General features: G+C 37.8%; 1 protein-coding gene and 1 long non-coding RNA gene across 2 annotated transcripts in view; both read left to right on the top strand.

The window, feature by feature from the left end:
- The window catches only part of TMTC1 (transmembrane and tetratricopeptide repeat containing 1), a 244,594-nt gene that overhangs the window by 159,290 nt on the left and 66,313 nt on the right, over positions 1–18,991 (top strand). The window contains exon 10 of the mRNA XM_011363119.2: positions 13,028–13,195. Coding sequence (XP_011361421.2) covers positions 13,028–13,195 — 168 coding nt within the window. The remainder of the gene's footprint in view (positions 1–13,027; positions 13,196–18,991) is intronic.
- On the top strand, positions 595–2,870 carry LOC111741820. Its single transcript, XR_002781094.1, has 2 exons — positions 595–718; positions 1,186–2,870. It is a non-coding gene; the product is annotated as an uncharacterized LOC111741820 (long non-coding RNA).

Raw genomic sequence — 18,991 nt, 5'->3', positions numbered from 1 at the left:
TTAAAGAGTTATTATTGTAATGAATTTTGATTCCAAAAAGTTTCATGGGATAAATAGTTACTTGGCTTAATTCGAAACTCCTAAAAACTCCTTAGCTTGGTGCCCCAAATTTTACCATTGGCATTTAATTTTTTTATTCTAGGCCCTGCTTCTCTTGGTGGCGGTGGCATGTGTGTTTCATATACTCTGTTTTGGGGATGACATTTAATTTTCCATGATGCCTTAGTGAGCTTGAGTCTATCTGTTGCTTTGCTCCCTGGAAATGAGTCGCCTAGGGTGACGGGGATTCTGAAAGGGACCAAGACCAAGAAGCAGAGCTAGAACCAAGTAGCCCAGAACAAAGAGTAATGGACACTGATCATATTATATGAATATCAGATGCTTCCGGGTGGCGAATGTGTATTGGGTACTTGTGAATATTTTGACATGCCAGAGGTTTTAGCCTGAGGGCTTTCTCTAATAAATTCAACATACTGATCATTGGTCTAATTTATTCATTCTTTCCATGAGAACTTGAAAACGAAAGAGATGGTTAAATGCTGACTGAAGTAGAATTAAACCAAAATTAATTTGTCCTTCACTATTGTGTGTTTCAGAGACTGGAGCACAAGGAAGTTTTAGTGGGCTTGTTGTTCCTGGTTTTCCCGTTCATTCCAGCCAGCAATCTCTTCTTCAGGGTGGGTTTTGTGGTGGCTGAGAGAGTCCTTTACATGCCAAGGTAATTACTGTTCATGAGTTCCTCTTTATGAGACCTGCTCTCTGTCACCAACACTGATAGTTCCAGAGAGACAGTGCTTTGGTGTATAGCAATGAGATCCTTGTGGAGCCAAGGTGCTTATTACCTCAGCTTTAAAAGGCTGAGGCCACAGAGAAGGTTGAATGAGCACAAGTTTGCACTCATTCACTCTAGTTTACAATGGCTAACGTCCAGTTGAAACCTGGACAATTAAATGTGAAACATTGATTGGAATATATTCATGATTTAAGCAGCAATCATTTGCCACAATATTTGTTTCTAAATATCTATGTTTTATTAAATATAGTTATAGTCATTCTCTAGAAATATTTTGTTGATTTACTTAAAATTATCAATTATGTTAAGTAGCATGATTGTAATTAACTTCTATCTTCTTTCTTTTTCCTCTGTCCATCTTTTTCTTTCTTTATTTTTTAATTTAAAAATAGGAATGATCTCAAGAAAATTTGTCCTTGAGGAAAAAAATGGTTAAAAATTAAAAGTGCACTCAGATGTGTGTGATTATGTAATGGCATTTAGCTCTGAATATTTGAACTCTGTTGAAGCTTGTCTGTTTTCTTGTCTTCTTCAATGTCATCATTCCAAGACCACATTTCTTTTCAGATGCTTGGATATATTCCTGAAATGGTTCTGCCATTTATCCGTTGTGTGATTTCGAGCAAGACATGAACACTTGCACCCAAGTTTTCTCATTTTTAATAGAGATTTTAGTAAACTCCCTAAAATTAAGTGACTTTATGAATGGTATATAAGAATGAATTTTCCTAAAAGGCAGTATCATAAACCAAAATATTATAAGGAAATTATTATTTTTTAATTATCGATACCAAGTTAGAATTTTAAGTTAATTTAATTAAAATAAAATTAAAGTATCAATACAACAGTTTTATTGCTATTGAGTTAGAAGTTTAAAAATACATATAACTAGAAATGAATTTTATAACCTGTTATTTCCTCCCAAACCAAGTACCTAACAGCTTTCTTCAGACTTTGCAGCATCCTGTTTTGACTTGGTTAAGGAAAGAGCAGCCCTTAATTTTCTGTATGTGTCTTTGGTACAATTTAGGAAGGAGATTATTTCTTGGCAAATACTATTTGATAAAGACAAAAATACAACACACATTTTTTGTATCCTGTATTGCTTTAAAATAACAGCTTATGAGGCCAATAATAAGGAATATGAAAGACTAAAGAGGACATCTAGATCAATTGAAAATAACTTCAATCAGATTTTCTCAGATTCCAAGTGGAATCAAAATTCATTTTCCATTTCATCAACAGATATTCATAGAGCACTATTCGTAGATATACGTAGAACAGATATTGCAGGCCAGGCATGCTGTACTTGAAGCTGAGGCTACAAAAATAAGTGCATCTCAGTTTCTTCCCTCGAAGAATTAACAAAGTGACATCTTTCACTGTAAGAATTTAACAGATCTTAATATTGTCTTTAAAATAGTAATATTCTTATCAATACTATTTTAACATTAAATGTATCGAAATATTTTTTGTATGTCAGCCACCATGCTAAGCATGTTATATTTTTTACATCAATTAATTCACACTGTATGTGGTAGTTCACAGCATGTCCCTGAAGTCAGAGGGCTTGTCTTGCAATTCTGGCTTAAACATGAGCATGAAAAGCCTCAGTTTCCCCAACTGTATAAAATGAAGATAATAGCACCCAACTCAATGAGATATCGTGAATGTTAAATGAGATGATCGTATTAAAAACTTAGAAAGTGTGAGACAACTGCCCTAAACTCTCAACTTCATAGAGAAACTGATTTTTGATAGGCACATTCCCTATCTTCTTTCTATGAAAGAAAAAGAAAAGGAAGTAGGATTTTGATACCTAGCCATTTAATAGCGCATCAAATCTTGTATCAAAATTGATATCTGAAACAGCTGAAACTTTATAAAAAGTTGTTTTGAACTACGGTTGTGATAGAGGTAGGTATCAGAAAATCATCTCAAAGATGCGAATGAGTATCAGTGCCTTCTGTTGTTACAATTAGACACTTGAATTCTTTGTGAAATTTTGGAATAAAATACTACTTAAAAAAAGTGTTTTGTATTATATATGGTCAATAAATATCAAGTATTATTATTATGATTATTATCATTATTGATATCAGCTTCCTGAAGTAGCCGATACCATTCTCCCTGTTTTACAAAAATAGAGCCTGAGCTCTGAGAAGTTAAGTACCCTGCTCCAGGTGACATAGCTAGTGAATGGCAGAGCTGGAATGCAGATCCTTGTCTACTGGCTTATCGCTCACCTTCCAGAATATATTATTTCTCTGATAGTAGCATCTTAATATTCTTTTCAATTAAAGTAGAAGGAGAAAATATGTACTTAGTAAAGTACTTTCAGCTCAATTCCATTTGGGAATCAGGACTCGATACTTCCAAGAGTCCTACAATCTAAATCATCAGGAGTCTGGGGTCCTGGGTGACAAAGAATTGCATGTGTAACACGCTTTTCTAATCTCGGTACGAGAGAACAATTTGTGAAGAACAAGAGTTTAAAATGTTATTTTTCTGGAAGAGAATCTTAGGTAAAAATTATAGAAGTCCATAATATTGTCATCAACCATTTGTGAATTATCTTATTTAGAGTAAGGGGTTCCTCTCACCCAGGTAGATGTATCCTCTGAACCCCCACAAAATCATGCCAGCTCTGGTTCTTCCTATGCTGCCATATCTTAAGTAGACCTTTCTTGACTTCATTTTATTTTCTCTAAAATAGACGAAGAAGTGTCCCTGCTCTTTTTCTACTAGGAATAAGCTGATTTGGACTAAAATAAAAGTTCTGAAGATGAAGAAAATACCAATAGTACCAAGAGAAATTGCCTGCCTCTCAGAAGCAATTTGGATTTTGCTGTACTTGGCAAACTTGGTGCAGAGTCATCCAAAATTACTTTCAGTCAGCTGATCTTCATTAAAAAGATGACTGTCCTTTCCCCTCCAATTTCCTGCATCCATGCAGTGCAGTGTTGGCACTAAATCATCATTTTCCAAGGACTTCTCTTTATTGCCCAGAATCTCTTGTATTAATATCCATATCATCACTGTGCCCAGCCAGGCCACCTTCCCCCTCCAGAGCTATAGTCTCTGCAGGTGCCAAAGCCATGTAACAGGGAGGTGGAGGTGTTCTTCTGGCCCTGTAGAGGTAGTTCTGAGTTCTGATGAAGAGGTCAGATCACTAGGCTGGGTCCACAGCTCTGAGTACAAATCTGAGAGTTAAACTCAGATTTGAAGAAGCTAGGATTGGAAAAAACCTAGGAATTTTTGAGTGAGATGTTGTACCTCTAATGGACCCCAATATTTCTTCACAGTCATCATAGTCACTAACACTGTAGTAGAGCTGTTTTACTTATGGCATTTGATTTCATTTTTATCTAAAATTGTACAACTGAGGAGGTTTAGAGTTAGTAAGAAATGAAAGCTTATGTGGAGAAACTTCTATGCTATGGATTTAGAGAATTTCCAATGACTTCATCAGAGACAGTTCATAATTATTGACAGTTTTCTATGAAAATGGAGACTTTGTTCAGAAGAAGTCTCTATTTTACCCAGCAATGACCAGCCACCCCGTCTCAGTGGAGAATGGTAGAGAATTGGGCAAAAAACTGCTAAAATCTTCTTCAGGGCCACAGAGAATTTTACAGATGCTGCAGGCTTCCCTTGGATGGTGCCAGAGCTGTGGATTATGCCTGTTGCATTTAATAAACCTACACCCTGGTTTTGGTGATAGTGAAGGACACGTCCCAAGACTTTAATACGGATAAGAATTTTCTCTGCATGACTCACTTTCCATTATTGACCTTGACAAGAAACATTCGTTTTCTACAGCATCAGTTCCTATTGCTCTGAGGAAAACATATACACACATATTCAATAGCATTCCAGGAAATACAGGTCATCATCTGTATTCCATCATGCAGAAATTCTGTGTCATCTCAACTTTAGCAAACAATAGGAAATGAAGTAAAGAGCTCAATTACTAGGTAATTCTTCTGAGGATAGTGAACTTCCTACTCATGAAATGTCTCAAGTTATTATGGAGCCAACTGCTGGCCTTAGAATGTCATTCATGAACACCACAGAAGTCATGTCCACCCTCACTGGAGCCTTGGTGAGTCTCATCATCTTCACCCTCACTGGAGCTGATTTGGCCATTTTATAAGAAAAGCCCAGAATGAATCAGACCAACAGTGCTCTTTCATCTTCTGCCTTTATGCCTAATAATGGGCAAGTCAATGAAATCTTTGGGCTTCTGTTCTCCTCCCATGTTAAGCTAGAAAAGACTGAAAATATCACCTTCCTCTCACTTGTACTTTGAAATCTGTGGATAAAAAGAACAGAAATAGGCCGTCTATTTAGCACTGCATGGTTTTAGGGTCAGAGTATTACCACCAAAAGAAATTGGTGATAAATACCAATTTTGTCGATGTTCTTTTTGAGCACACAGTAGAATTTGGGGCTTAAATCATTCTTTCACAGAAGTTTTGATCTCTTAGTCTTATCTCAGAAGAGGCACATAATTTTATTGTACCTTTTTTTTTTTGTATTTTATAAAAACTACATTAGATTCTTCAATTCCAAAATTTTTTAGAATGAGCAAAGCAGAAATAGTTGTTGAGAGCACTCAAATAAAGTCATAGAATGGGTTCACATATCCATTCACATGCCAGGTTAAAGGTGATGAATTCAGTTCAGTGCAAAAGAGCAAATTCCTATGCTACTTTAAGAAAACAGGAATGAGTGGAGAGAGGAAAAGAATAGGCAGGAATAAGCGAAGGCAGAAACAATACTGTGGGTAGAACTGATCAAGAACATTTGAGACCACAGAAGGAGAAGTTAGATAACATGTATTTGAGGGAAGAAAGAAAAATTTTTAAGAATTGTTCTGCTCTTAGAAAGAGATACCATTTGAATTGTATAGTCCCTGATCCTATGGACAGATTAGACATGGAAAATTGGGAAAAAGACAACCTGTTTATTTTTAGTTTTGAAAACAATCTTCGAATCATACCTATCAATCTGAAATGGAATTTTAAATTTTACACAGGTTACTATTGGAACAAAAGTGCAATATTTATTTCTCAGGACGCAAAATGAAAAATGTTCTCTGAAGTAACACTACTACTGTTATCTGATATTGAGGACCCCTTCTGATGAGCCATCTATACTTATATTTCTTCAGAGTTACTGGAAGAGAGTGAAGATTAAGAGTGAATCAAAAATTTTCCAATTATTAAAAATAGCAGAGAATTTTTTTTTCAATATTAACAAAAACTTACTTTAGCAAATCCAGTAGGAAGAAGACTATACTGGGTAGGAATCAGCACAGCCCAATCTGTCCCCACTGCCTGGCAGTCTTGGGGAAATAATTTTCTTATCTGTAAAACCAGAAGGTTGACCTTGCTCAAGAGTTCCCAAGAACTACTGAGAGCAGCAGAGGCACACAACCTTCTGTCAGTTTCTCTTCTCCTGCCCAACTGTCCTTTTTTGGAAGTTTTAGGGGTGTGGAAAATCTAAAACTTTAGTAAATACTGCTATGTGATCTCTAAGGTCCTTTTCCACTCTAAAGATCAACTGTTTTGTGATTCAGAATAACCTTGATTTCAGCATTTAAGATCATAAACAAAGATTTTGTCATGGGACCACCTAGGTCTGCTCAGTTTCAGGAGAAGTGTATTCCCTGGGGAAAAGCAGGAAAGGAAGGAGTACATCTACCATGGGGACAGGCTCTCTGAAGGGCCCAAATGGGGACCAAAGGCATCAGTGTGAGGCCTCTACTGTGCCATAATAGGGTGTCCTCATAAGCAGCAGGAACAGGTGATCCTTAGAAGTTCATGTGGGCGAGCAGCACAAGGAACATAGGTCAGGAGGAAATGGGGCCTGGCAACAAGGGCGACATCTGACCTCCTCCTTCAAGGGGCGATAGTACAGGCAGCCTCTTAAGGGAGGCTACAGTCTGTGAGAACAGAAGTTTGTCTGTACCAACAGACAAACTCTATGGGGGAGATACTCAGGAATTGGGCAACTGCAGTGTTCAACCACAGGTACGAAGCAGCCTCTCTCCTGTGCCAGGTGCTCAGTCTGCAAAAATGAATAAAATGGTACTCTATCCTTAAACAACCGGCCTGGACTTCCAAATAGTTAATGCTTTATTTCTTATCAAAGTTGAATACAAAAGCTCCCTCATTGTGCATTAATTCAGCAAAAAGATTATGCTTTGTATTTTATTCCCTTTCACAAAAATAGGGAAAAATTTGAAATGGGTTTAAGGGAAGATTTGCTTAGTGCTTTTTGTGTTTGAGATCTATAAATTCACATTAATTTAAATACTTGGCCACGTATTTTTTACATTCTACAAGTGTATATCTTTCTGTAGTATTTTGTTCTATAAAAGTGAAGTGTGAATCAAACCTTTCTGAAGCAAACAATATTGTACAAGGAGGTTTGCAGTTTTAAGGGCATATTTGGTGAGTGCTCTTCTTAAAAGAGACAACTGCCTTACAAATTAGACAGTTTGGGTCAGTTGGGACTTGGATAAAGTAGATTTTTTGAGGTGTATTTACAGATCTAATTGCATATATTTTTATTGAGGTATAGAGTACATTTTATTGATGTCATAGGATATAACATACTAAATAACACATAAACACATAAACACTGCACTTGAAAGCACGTATACCTTGTATTCGGTTTACAGAACATGTCCACATATATTATTTCATTTCATTTACTCCAAACAACAACCATTTAAGTTAGCCGTATTTTAAGCTGTTTTTAAGGCAGGCAATATTAAGCCTTTGTAATATAAACAAATAAGGCTTCATGAGGTCAAGTAAACCTCCTGTGACCACAGAACTCATGAGTAGCAGAGAAAACTCAGTTCCAGATGCTTTACTCTCCAATGAATTCTTTTCCCTCACTGTGAGCCCTCAAATTTAAAGTCTGTACCAGGACACTTTTCTTCCACTATAACTAATAGTGTCCTAGGGACCTTCAGAAGTTAGTGCATTTATAGGACCCTGATCTAGAGACATCTCTTTCCACCTGGAATACAAACTCTGCCATTTCCTCTCTCATGCTCTATTTAGCAGAAAATAATCCCCTAAAAATAATGTTATTATAGCATAATACTATTAATATTATCATTTATTGTTTAGTGTATATCAGATATCGTGCATAGTGTGAAATTTTTACTTCCTTTTCCAAAATAAGAAAATGAGGAACTAGAGAACTTAAATAATTTGCCCAAGGTCCAACAACAGTAAATGTGAGAATTGAGATGCAAACAGGCTTTTTTTCTGAATCCAGAGTCCTGCCTTCTTTACCACTGGAGGTCTCATCAATTTTAGAGCTGTAGGTGAACTATGAGGTTGAAGAAGCATCTCATCTTCAAAGAAGTAAGAGAGAATTAGATGGTTCTCAGAAAATGAAAGCAACGGCAATTATTCTCATAGCTGTTCCATAGGTATGCTGAGAAAAGAACAGAAGGAATGTACTTTATGGAGAAATAAATATAAAAAACTTTCCTACCTACCCTACAACCTTGGAATGGAATTAGGGGAATGTACAAGAGATGCCTTGGGGGTCATTGTATTAGACTATGAATACAGCCTCACATCCAAATACATCTAATCTTCTGAGAAATTGCCCCATGCATCAAATATTTGAGATGAAAAAAGAACAAGGCAGGAATGGAGATGTTAATGAGTCTCGGCTTACAGAAGCAGGCAGCTTCCAGGTTAAATCCGATTGAGGAGACGCCATTAACTTTCTTTCTGGTGCTTCCCAGTTACAGCATCAAGCACTTGTTCTGGGCTCTGCATTACAGGACTTCACTGTTTAACCATTTGGGGTCAACATCCATGAGACTGGAATAAGATGATACCATCAGATAATTTGCCATGTGGGGATTCAGCAGATCAAAAGAAGTTCACTAAGGATATGTTTCATTTCAAAATACCTAAAATTAAAGTTTTAAAGTAATAAAATGGGAAGATTGTGTCTTGTATTATTAATGTTACAGGTAAATTTATAGATACTCTCAAATGGGTTGTTTGAGCTTGCTAAAAGTTAGAATTTCAGTTTCACTTAATAGCAAAAAAGATTCTCTTTGCTCCATATAATTAAACTAAAGTGAAGCCATAGCAAATACCTTAAAATACTTAGCCCAGAGGTAAAAAAAAAAAAAAAAAACCGTCATCTTTTTAGATTGATGTGAATGAGAATGGAAAGTGTTCTGTTATCGCTTAGCTTCTGGGCAAGGTTCAAGAAAGTACACAATGACTGACTACTCACAAAGTTCTCAAACTAAAAGTTTAAAACATTTTTTATTCTAATGTGGAGAGAGATTTTTTATTTGAATTTCCTGTTCAGTTCCCTTTAGGCGTGCATCATAAAGATATGAAGGAGAGATGCGAGTGTCTTTAGTTATTGTATGCACAGCCTGTTGAACAACTTGTCAATAAATCATATTTAAAATTGGAGATAGCATCAACCTGTGAATGAGAGAGCAACCCTGTGTATGAGTAATTAGGTCCATTCTTTGAGACAGCAGTGGTGTTTCCCAAGCATGCTTTCAAAAGAGATCTCAGTACTGAGCTGAACCAAACATTCAGCAGCCAGAGTCTGGCTCTTGGTTCTCCAGATTGTGATTTGTCAAGTGTCAGTGGTTTTCACTGACTCCTTTGTGCTCTGTGTAGAGATCTCTGGTCAGAGCCCAGATTTCTCTTAACCAGGTAAACCAGAGCAAACTGGAGTCTGGTTTTATCTCCCTGGAGGCCAGAAAAGCATATAGTTTCTCACCTCATTGACTTTCCACTTTGAAAGTGAGGACTTTCAAAGTGGACTTCAACCCCTAGCAATGGAGAGAGAGCAACTCTCACCCATTGTGCTAAGATGTTTAAAGGTGAGATGTCATAATACAGAAGCATCTTAATCTCTGTGATGTTGTGTTCAAGTTTTTAAAAATCTGATACTCTCTAAGAAATTTGTAAACCTAAGTGGAGATTATTTTATATGGCTTAACATTTCTTTAAACCATATGCAATACAAGGACTTTCAAAAAATATTATCGTATCACTCGATATTGATGCCTGTGCTGACTGAAAATGGGCAGTGTTCCCATTCATTTTGATTATAGCTGGGGTCAAAAGTCCTGTGAGTGGAATCTGACCCACCACCTGTTTTAATAAAAAAATTTTATTGGAACATAGTCATGCCCTAAGTTTACATAGTGTTGATGGCTGCTTTCTTGCTACAAAGATAGAGTTGAGTAAAAAAGAAAGAGACCTATGGCCTTAAATGCCTGATATATTTATTTCCTGGCCCCTTATAGAAAAAGTGTGCCAACTCCTGGATTATAACATAGTGTTAGGGCCAGGAGCCTTCTGCTCTGACTCTGTTACTAGCTTTTGGGGCTGTGGGTAATTCATTTAATTCCTGTAAGCTTTAGTTTCTTCATTTATGACATGGAAGATACTGAGGATTAAGTTTTTAAATTAGATAATATGTTTAAATCCAGTACTGTCCTTGTCCCAGGCCCTACAGATATTGTGGACAGTCCCACATGAAACATTTAGCACAATGCCTGGCATAGAGGAAGCGCTCAACAAACATATAAGCATATAAGATTGCAAATTGTCTTTGCCCTTTGTTACTCCTTGTCTTCTACCACTCTGAGGCCATTGCTGTGGAGCCGCTGGAATCATAGCATTTTCCTTCCCCACTACTCTGCCAGATGGCAGCTCCGCTTCGTACATGGAGGCAGAAAACAACAAATGAGGTTTCATGAATGGAATAGGTGGGAAGAAAGTAGGTGAGGCTGTGTGATAAGGTGTGTGGAACACAGGAATCAGCCAGTGAAGTCAAAACTCCAGCAACAGAGCAGCATGTGGAACGTTGGCTCTGGAATCTGAAATTCCTGGCCTTATATCTTTGCTCTACTATATACTAGCTGCATGACCTAATTCAGCAAATCAGTTCACCTTCTCTTCTTCAGTGTCTGCATGGGTTAAACACTAATAACAATAACCAACAGGGATATGACGGTGAAGCCAGCTCACACACAGAACGTGCCGGGCACATACCATGTGCTCAGTAGATATTAACACTTCATGGTGCTGCTTTTTGAAGGCAGTGGTAAGAAGACGGTTGACATTGGAGATGTGGTGTCTGCATGGCCCACTCCTGTGTATTTCAGAACTTTGTTCACAGGTCACCTTTTCAGTGAGGCCTCGCCTGAGCACCCATATGAAACCTCAACTTCCTCCGCACCCTGGTCTCCCTCCTTTTCTTTCTTGTTTAATTTTTCTCCACCTGATATATCATACTTGGTGTGATGTACTCTGTGTTTTATTTGCTCATTGGCTGTTTCTCTCCACCCACATGAGTGTCTCAAGAATAGGAATTATTATCCATTTTGTTCACCAATATGCCCTTGGTACCTATAACTGTGTCAGGTACATAGTTGGTGTTTATTAAATATCTGTTGAATGAAAGAATAGAGCCCAGGAGGCCTTGATATGGCCAAAGAGGCACCCTGCTCAGTCAGGATCTGGGATCAGCTGGGGCTAGAGGAACGAATGACAAGCAGGCTCACGGACTTGAGCTACCACCAGGGTCCAGTAATGACATCAGCATGGTCAATTACGGAACTGAGGTTTGTAGGAAACTTTAATAACTTTAAGGCCAAATGTGGGAAGTCGTAGAAGTACAAAGAGGGTTTTGGGTTTTTTCACTTGTGACTCTGGGCTCTGGCATGTGCAGGACTCTGCAAGGTGCTTGTGGCAATCAAATTCAGTGATTGGGTGGGGGATCCGGGCATGGTCCTCCTTGGCTGAATGTATCATCCCCCAATAGTGAGTAGGGTGGTTATTCCTTTTACCAAACAGTGAACCTTAAAACTTTTAAGAGTTTTTAGACCAACCAACTTATGAGATTTGAAGTGTGGAATTAGAGCTCTAACTTGATTCACAGGATCTCCAAGTTAGGAACTTCAAATGCTTCTCTCTTGTTTTCTACCCTTGATACTAAAGCACAGACATTTAGAAAGCGAATAGAAGGAAAGTGGAGAGAATGTTTCTTTTAAAGGAGATGTGTTTAGAAATGAGAATATTCAGGTGTTTGCTTTTATAAAACCAACCTGCTTCACTAGACTGGAGTTCTTTGAGGGCAGGGCCTCTGTTTTATTCATAATTGTATTTTTAGTGTCCAGCATATTGCAAGTCACATAATAGAGAGAGAATAAATAATTGAACAAGTAAGTGGGCTATATTAATTTTGGGCTTCTTATAGCATTAGTGCCTGACTAATATAGGATTTCTTTACATAATTTGCTTCATTCTTAAATTATTCCGTAATAAATTATAGTTATCATCTTTGGAATGAAGCAGATTTTGACTAAAATGCATGCAACAGTGATGGATAAAACTAAATGTTAGTGTTTTTCTGAGGCCAGTTGACAGGGCAAGAAGCACCCCTGTGGGTGTGTAGATGATGTGAAGGACTATGTTCCATGTACCACGCCAAAGGCTTTTAGATATATGATATTGTTAAGTCAAAGTTCCACTCTGGTAACACGAGCGTTTCTTCATGTCTGGAAAGTCGAGCCAGTGTCAGCAAGAGAATCATATCAATACAGCTTGTCTGTGATAAGCTCCAAACTGCATGACTCAGAAGACAGCCTGTGGTTAGATTTGTCGTCATCATAAGGACTTTGACTAGCCAGAGTAGGGACACATTAGGTGACAAGTTCCTAGAGACCAAAACCATTGCCCATTGGTGACCAGCATCCCTCCCAAGATCTGATAGGGAATTCTCAGGCACTGTCTCCACAAATTCATGATGTGACCTGTTGTAGCACAGCATCCAAATTTGGTCACATGTTGCCCATAGGGTTACACAAGGACAGTAGCATGAGGAAGTAAAGGTCAGAGAGTCCATTCAGGACCCAAGAACAAACATGAGGGACTTCTCATGATGTCTGAGCTGCCGAAATCCCAGGCAATTTGAGCCTGCAAGATGAACCTATTGTTCTCCATATTAATGCCGAAGAACTAGCCCAGCGTGCTGGTGTGGCTGTAAAAAAAACTCGCATGTAGATGTTGTGTGAGAGGGGAGTTCATATTTGTTTCTCTGTCAAAGGATAAGATTTATTTGAAAGTTAATTATGTGGGCTAGAATGCTCAAGGGAACTCCATTGCACCCCCAAAGTAATCCTGCTTTTCCCACCCTATTTTCCAGCATGGGCTACTGCATCCTTTTTGTGCATGGATTGAGCAAGCTCTGCACTTGGCTAAATCGATGTGGGGCCACCACCCTGACTGTGTCCACTGTGCTGCTGCTGTTGCTTTTCTCTTGGAAAACTGTAAAACAGAATGAAATTTGGCTGTCAAGAGAGTCCCTATTCAGGTATGAGTAGATGAATAAAAGCAAATCCCTTTCTTTTTTTTTTTTTTTTTCTGCTTATGTATTTCTTTCCAAACAAATGAGGTAACATGGGTCTGGAATATTTATTAATCCAGAAAAAAAATTTTAGTGAATTTTTAAGTGGAAGATGTAATTTTATTTTCAGCTTTAACTTTGATTTTTAAAACAATATGTAATGTTTTACAGGAGCTCATGCTAAGCGAATTTAAGTGAGAATGAGGCTTGCGGGAAGGTTTTTGGGCCTGTGAATTGAGATGGAGACAGTCTTAATGATAATCTGGCCTATAAAATCAGCTATAACACAAGGAAACGATAGCCTAATTTCATTGTTCAGACAAGTGAATGGGAAAGGTATGCACACAGCAAGAAGGAGGAGAATGCAGTATATTTTCTTTAGAATATTCTAGAATATTAAGTTGTGATCTGTGATCTAGTTGCTTTATTTTGAACACTGATTGTGAACAAGGAAATGAAAGACTTTTTTTTATCTCCTGGTAGGTTTTTATGTGGTGTAGAAGCTGTTTCTGAATATAACAATGTCAACCTATAGCCCTAAACTTGTCATAAACAGTCTTTGGGACTGTGGCTCAGCATGCTATGTTTCTGGGACTTAGCCTATTTCCCCAGTGCCATAGTCATGGTGACCTTCGCCTTGGCTCCTCTGGAACTAGCATCCCAACAGTATTTTCCCAAACTCCCAGGGATCCCTAGCCTTTGCCCCCTTCCAGCTTCTGTCCTTATTTAGGATCCAATTGGCCAATTCCATCTATATGGTTTTTTACCTGGTTCTCTGTCAGCTGGTACCCAACACTTATTCTTTGGAGGTAAAAACAACTAAAACAGAACTGAGATCACTTAAAGAAAAAAAGGGAAAATATTGGAAGAGTGTAAGAAAGTTCATAGATTTGAAGGGCAGGTGAAGTACCTGGCATGTAGCAGACAGGAAGCAGGTGTTTGGATAATCTGTCTTGAGCACTTGAGCACTCTCACAGGAACGAATAGGTAAACTTTTTTTTTTTTTAATTTTCACATCAGAATTTTAGGAAAACAGAGTCCTTCTGGCTAAACTTGAGCTTAGGTCATATGCCTGCCCCTTGTCCCCACCATGGCACTGAGATGACTGATCTGGCCAAAGAAATTCCTGACTTTCCCTTGGGTAAGTTAGGGCAGGCAGAGAGAGTACCTTGGGATTCTACTAGACTTTACAAAGGGAGGCAAGAAGGAATTTCCCACAGGAAATCCAAGTACTGTAGGAAGGGCACAGGCTGCCGAAAATGAGTGAATGAACAAATGAATGACTGAAAGAACAAATAAGACGGATGTTCACTGCATTCTTCTACTATTTTAAACTAATATATCTGATTCTGCTACTTGGCACTTTAACTTTTAATAGAAAAAATTAGTCTGGCATGTATATCTTATTAGTTTATTTATTATTACTATATCGTTGTCATCATCATCATTTCAATTGGTACTAGAGGGGCCTGCTGCTGTGTAAGATTTTGTGTGGATTTTTTTTAATGAATTGTTTTGTTTCACTTTCGAGCTTCAGATTCTTTCCAGTATCTGTCATATCCCTCCACCTTCAATACCGTCTCACACAGCACAATGGACTTGTTCCCTCTTACTACCCAGGGCTGAGGTCACTGTATAAACACAGGGGTATTAAAGTTCAGCAATATAACATCCTCCTAGGCTCTATAGGCTTATTTTAATTTTTTTCTTTGTTTCTAATAGTGCCTTAATGAGAAACTTTTTATGATTCTTCCCTCTGTTAAACCCTTTCCTTGAATAAAGGTACTAACAACAGTTGTGTCTTCTAATGATTTTTATTGGTTATTCAGAACAACTTTGGGAATAGATTTTAGCAGGCGGCAGTTTATTTCAAGGATAACAGGTCAATGTTCAAACCTTCTACAATCGATGCCAGCAGTTAAAAAAAAGAAAAAGAAAAACAAAAAGCTCATTGAGCTTACATCCAGCAGCTTCCATTCTTTTAAATGGAAGTATATAGTAAGTGAACAGTTGATCGCAAAAACACAACCATTCCACATATGTGCTTAAAGAGACTTTGTGCCCTCAGAGACCTTTGGTGATCAAATGGAATTTTGTATAATGTGCAAATCAAAGCTATAGATAGTTTTAAAAAACTTTGCTGATTATAATTCATTTATGTTCTGACAATACTTTTAAGAATCTGAGGCTTTAAGAATATTCTTTTTCCTTCAAGACCAGATGTTTGTGTGTATTCATCTGTGCTAAATAATGGTCAAATCAGTTGAATAAACATTTACCAAGAGTCTATGAGGCAAGATGGGGTTAGTAGTTGAGTGTGGGGTCTGGAGTGAGACCTCCTGGCTCTACTCCAAATTCCCCCATTTAAGAACTATGGGATCTTGGGCGAGGTACTTAACCACTTCATGCCTTAGTTTCTTTATTTTAAAATTTAGAATAATAATAGTCTTTATCTCCTGAGTGTAGTGTAAGAATAAAAGATTATGTGGAAGATGCATAGGACAGTGTCTGGCATATGGTAAACACTATGTAAGGTTTTCAAATTATTGCACTGCGTTATAGAATATGAGGGAATGAGGGAGGGATGGACGGATAGAAGGAAGAGGAGAGAGAGAAAGAGATATTGATTGTCCTTAGAGGAGCTGGAAGTCTGCATGGCAGTCATACACATTAACACATTTTAATATAATGTAGCAAATGGTAGACAGAGGTAGATGCTGGACACTGTATAAGTGCAGGCTGGTAACTAAGACCAACCCAGGACTTCAAAGACTGTTCTTTTATAGGCCTGAGCTGAGTATTAAAAGATGAGAAAAGCCTACATTACCTATAATGGCCAAAACCAAGAGCTGGCCAAATTGAGTAAGAAAAGGTTGCAATGATTCTATATAAGCTGATGTCCTTGTCAGAGGCCCTGTTTCAGTTTTCTCTTCTGCTCCAAACAATAAACCCATTGATCATCCCTGAGACACATGGTCTCATTGGGGCCATTCTAATTATGTGGGATGGTTTTACTTGTCCATACCATGAATAGTCTTACAGAATATCTTAGGATATACCTTTGTGTTGTAGGAAATCCAAATTTTAGTCAAGTGTAATCCTTTCCATCTCATCTCACAAAAAAGATCCTGCTGCGTGATGTATTTTTAGGAAATACAGATGGAGGGTCCCCTCACAGCTTTGTACTTCTATCGGGAAAATCTTACATACAAAAAAACCAAAAGATCCCAGCACTTATGTCTCATCAGAGATCTAGGGAAACTAATTTGTCCAAGCTGAAATAGGTGTTAAGAGGAGATACCAGGGTTTGAACCTAAATCTGGCATAAAAGCCAAAAGGTACATAAACTTTGCCACACTTATTTTTTTTACTTTATGTTTTTTAACTTAAGCGAAGCCCATTGGGGCGGGGACAGGGGGGCGGAGAGAATCATAGCCGCATGGTATGTTTTCTTTAATTATTGTAAAAATAAACTATTCCAATATCCTAACCTAAGAAGAAGGTAACTGCATAGCTCCAGATGTGTCCAGCAACAGCCCCAAATCTTACATTTGTTTGTAGTAAATAATACTCTATCATCACAATTTGATAAAATCTCCACACCTCACACCCCTAATCTTTGAAACACCTGGAAACACCCAGAAACACACAGATGCCATATTTTTTTGCATTCATTTCAGGATCTCTATGAACCCCATACATAACCTGTTTAAGTGATCTGTAGACCACCTATTAAGAATTCACAGTCTAAATCCTCTTCCCCCTTCTGTAGGAAATAGTTCTCTTTCCTCCTCTGAATTGCTGAGCCAGAGAGTTCAGCAGACCTTCCAGGGCAGAGAATATAAACTAGGGATTGGCAAATTCTCCTGTTAAAGGGCCAGATAGTAAATATTTTAGGCTTTGTGAATCATTCAGCCTCTTGCAACTACCACATTCTGTTGTTTTGGGAAAGATGCCAAAATGGTAGGTAATCACACTGATGCATCCGTGTCCCACAAGGCCAGAATTCGCTTACCAATGATATAAATATTGTGATAGTGCAATTATAATGTTACTAGTATACTGTGCTACCTTTGTGATTTAGCATCAACTATCAATCAACTTCAGGAATGATTCTGATCATGTACTGGACTTGGTTGAAATCTCTGTTCAAATACTTATAATGTCTGCAACCTTAGAAAAAGGTCTTAATCTCTCTGAGCATCAATTTCCTCATCTATAATATGGGAGGAATATTAAAACTACCTTTCTGTTAGGTTATTGAAGGGATGAACTGAGATAATCCATAGAAATGGGAGCTTAGCTCAGTGCTTGATTCAAAATGAGCACTCCTTAAGTACCGGCCTTTCTGAATGTGACATTGTGAGACTTCGGGTTAAAGCAGGGTCAAAACTGAGGAAAACCACATATTCTTCTCACTTTTCTTTTCTTTAACCCATGGCTGAACACTACTCATTTTTTTTAAATGTTTGTTTTCTAATCAGAAATTTGGAGATGGTTCTCCTGACCTATTGTCAATTGGTGCCAACGAAGAAAATTAATATTTGACAAATTTGGAGAAATGCCCTATCCAAGTGGCCTTTTTGTTATTTCTGTTATTTTTCAAGTCTTCTACAAATGATGGCTGTGAAGGAAAAATACAAAGAGCATGAATTAATTTACTCCTGAGTTGAAAGAGGGCTTTTTCTCATAACTATTACTGTAATTATTAACAGGGTTTGAGATCCAGCCATATAATTTATGAATACTACATTTCCTTATGGAGTAAATATGTGTAGAGCTGCATGCTTCCGTTAAAACAGCTGGGAGTACTAAATTGTAGCATCAAGAAAGCAAATTGAGGAGACTGGCCCTGGGGGAAGAGCAACCTGGCCAGTTATAGCTATGTGGAAAGTTTTGCCTTTAGCCAGTTGTTTATTTGCACTTTTTTTTTTTTTTTTTTTTTACAAACTGTTCATTGTAAAATGAGAGACTGGAAAAACACAGCAGAAAAAAAAACAGAGAGAACATAAAGGTCAAAACAACAATGGGAGAAGCAGTGTGTTCTTAGGATTTCAGTTACTCCACCCACATCTGCTTGCATGTTATGAATATTATTACTTCCTCTTGCCATCACTGAACAATGCCCTGATCTCAGAAAGGCCGTGTTTCACAGGCCTAATTGTCTATTCCTTGGTGAAACATAAATTAAAGCAACTATGCTAATCACACAAAGGAAAGGATCAGTTCCAATAAGTATGCCAATTATCTTTGTGCTGAAATCAAAGTTTTCTTTAAAACCTACCTGTTATCATGCACTATTTAGTTCTGGACAGAAAAGTCAAATTTTCCTGGATAGAAATTAGATGTTTTTAGATGTTTTCAAGTCATTACTATCACACCGACCCAGATCTTTTCCCCGTGACTAAATTCACTGTGGGCAATGTCCATTTTAAACACTGTATTAAAATCCTAGCTCTGTGTGCCAGCTGGTGGGCCTCACCATAAAGTGCTTGAAGGAAACTGGTGGTTTCATGGGAGCACCCAAATGTCAGCATTTGTAAATCTTTTCTCTTGGGTCAGTTGGCGTCCACTGAGAGGAAAGGATTCCTCAGATCTCTTCCTTGGGAGTCCAGTCTTGGCTCCCAGAATTCAGAGAGCTTTACATGGAGAAGGAACTGGGAGGATCCCAGTATTCAGAATACAGATATTCACTTAATCTACCTCTGAGGTACAGCTCTTCCCTCTGACTTCAACTGTACCTGTTGTTCCTGAGTGCAGGAT

Source organism: Pteropus vampyrus, unplaced genomic scaffold (assembly GCF_000151845.1).
Source record: "Pteropus vampyrus isolate Shadow unplaced genomic scaffold, Pvam_2.0 Scaffold82, whole genome shotgun sequence".
NCBI classification, from domain to species: domain Eukaryota; kingdom Metazoa; phylum Chordata; class Mammalia; order Chiroptera; family Pteropodidae; genus Pteropus; species Pteropus vampyrus.
Note: the sequence above shows the minus strand (reverse complement) of the source record. Positions and strands in the feature narration are given on the sequence as shown.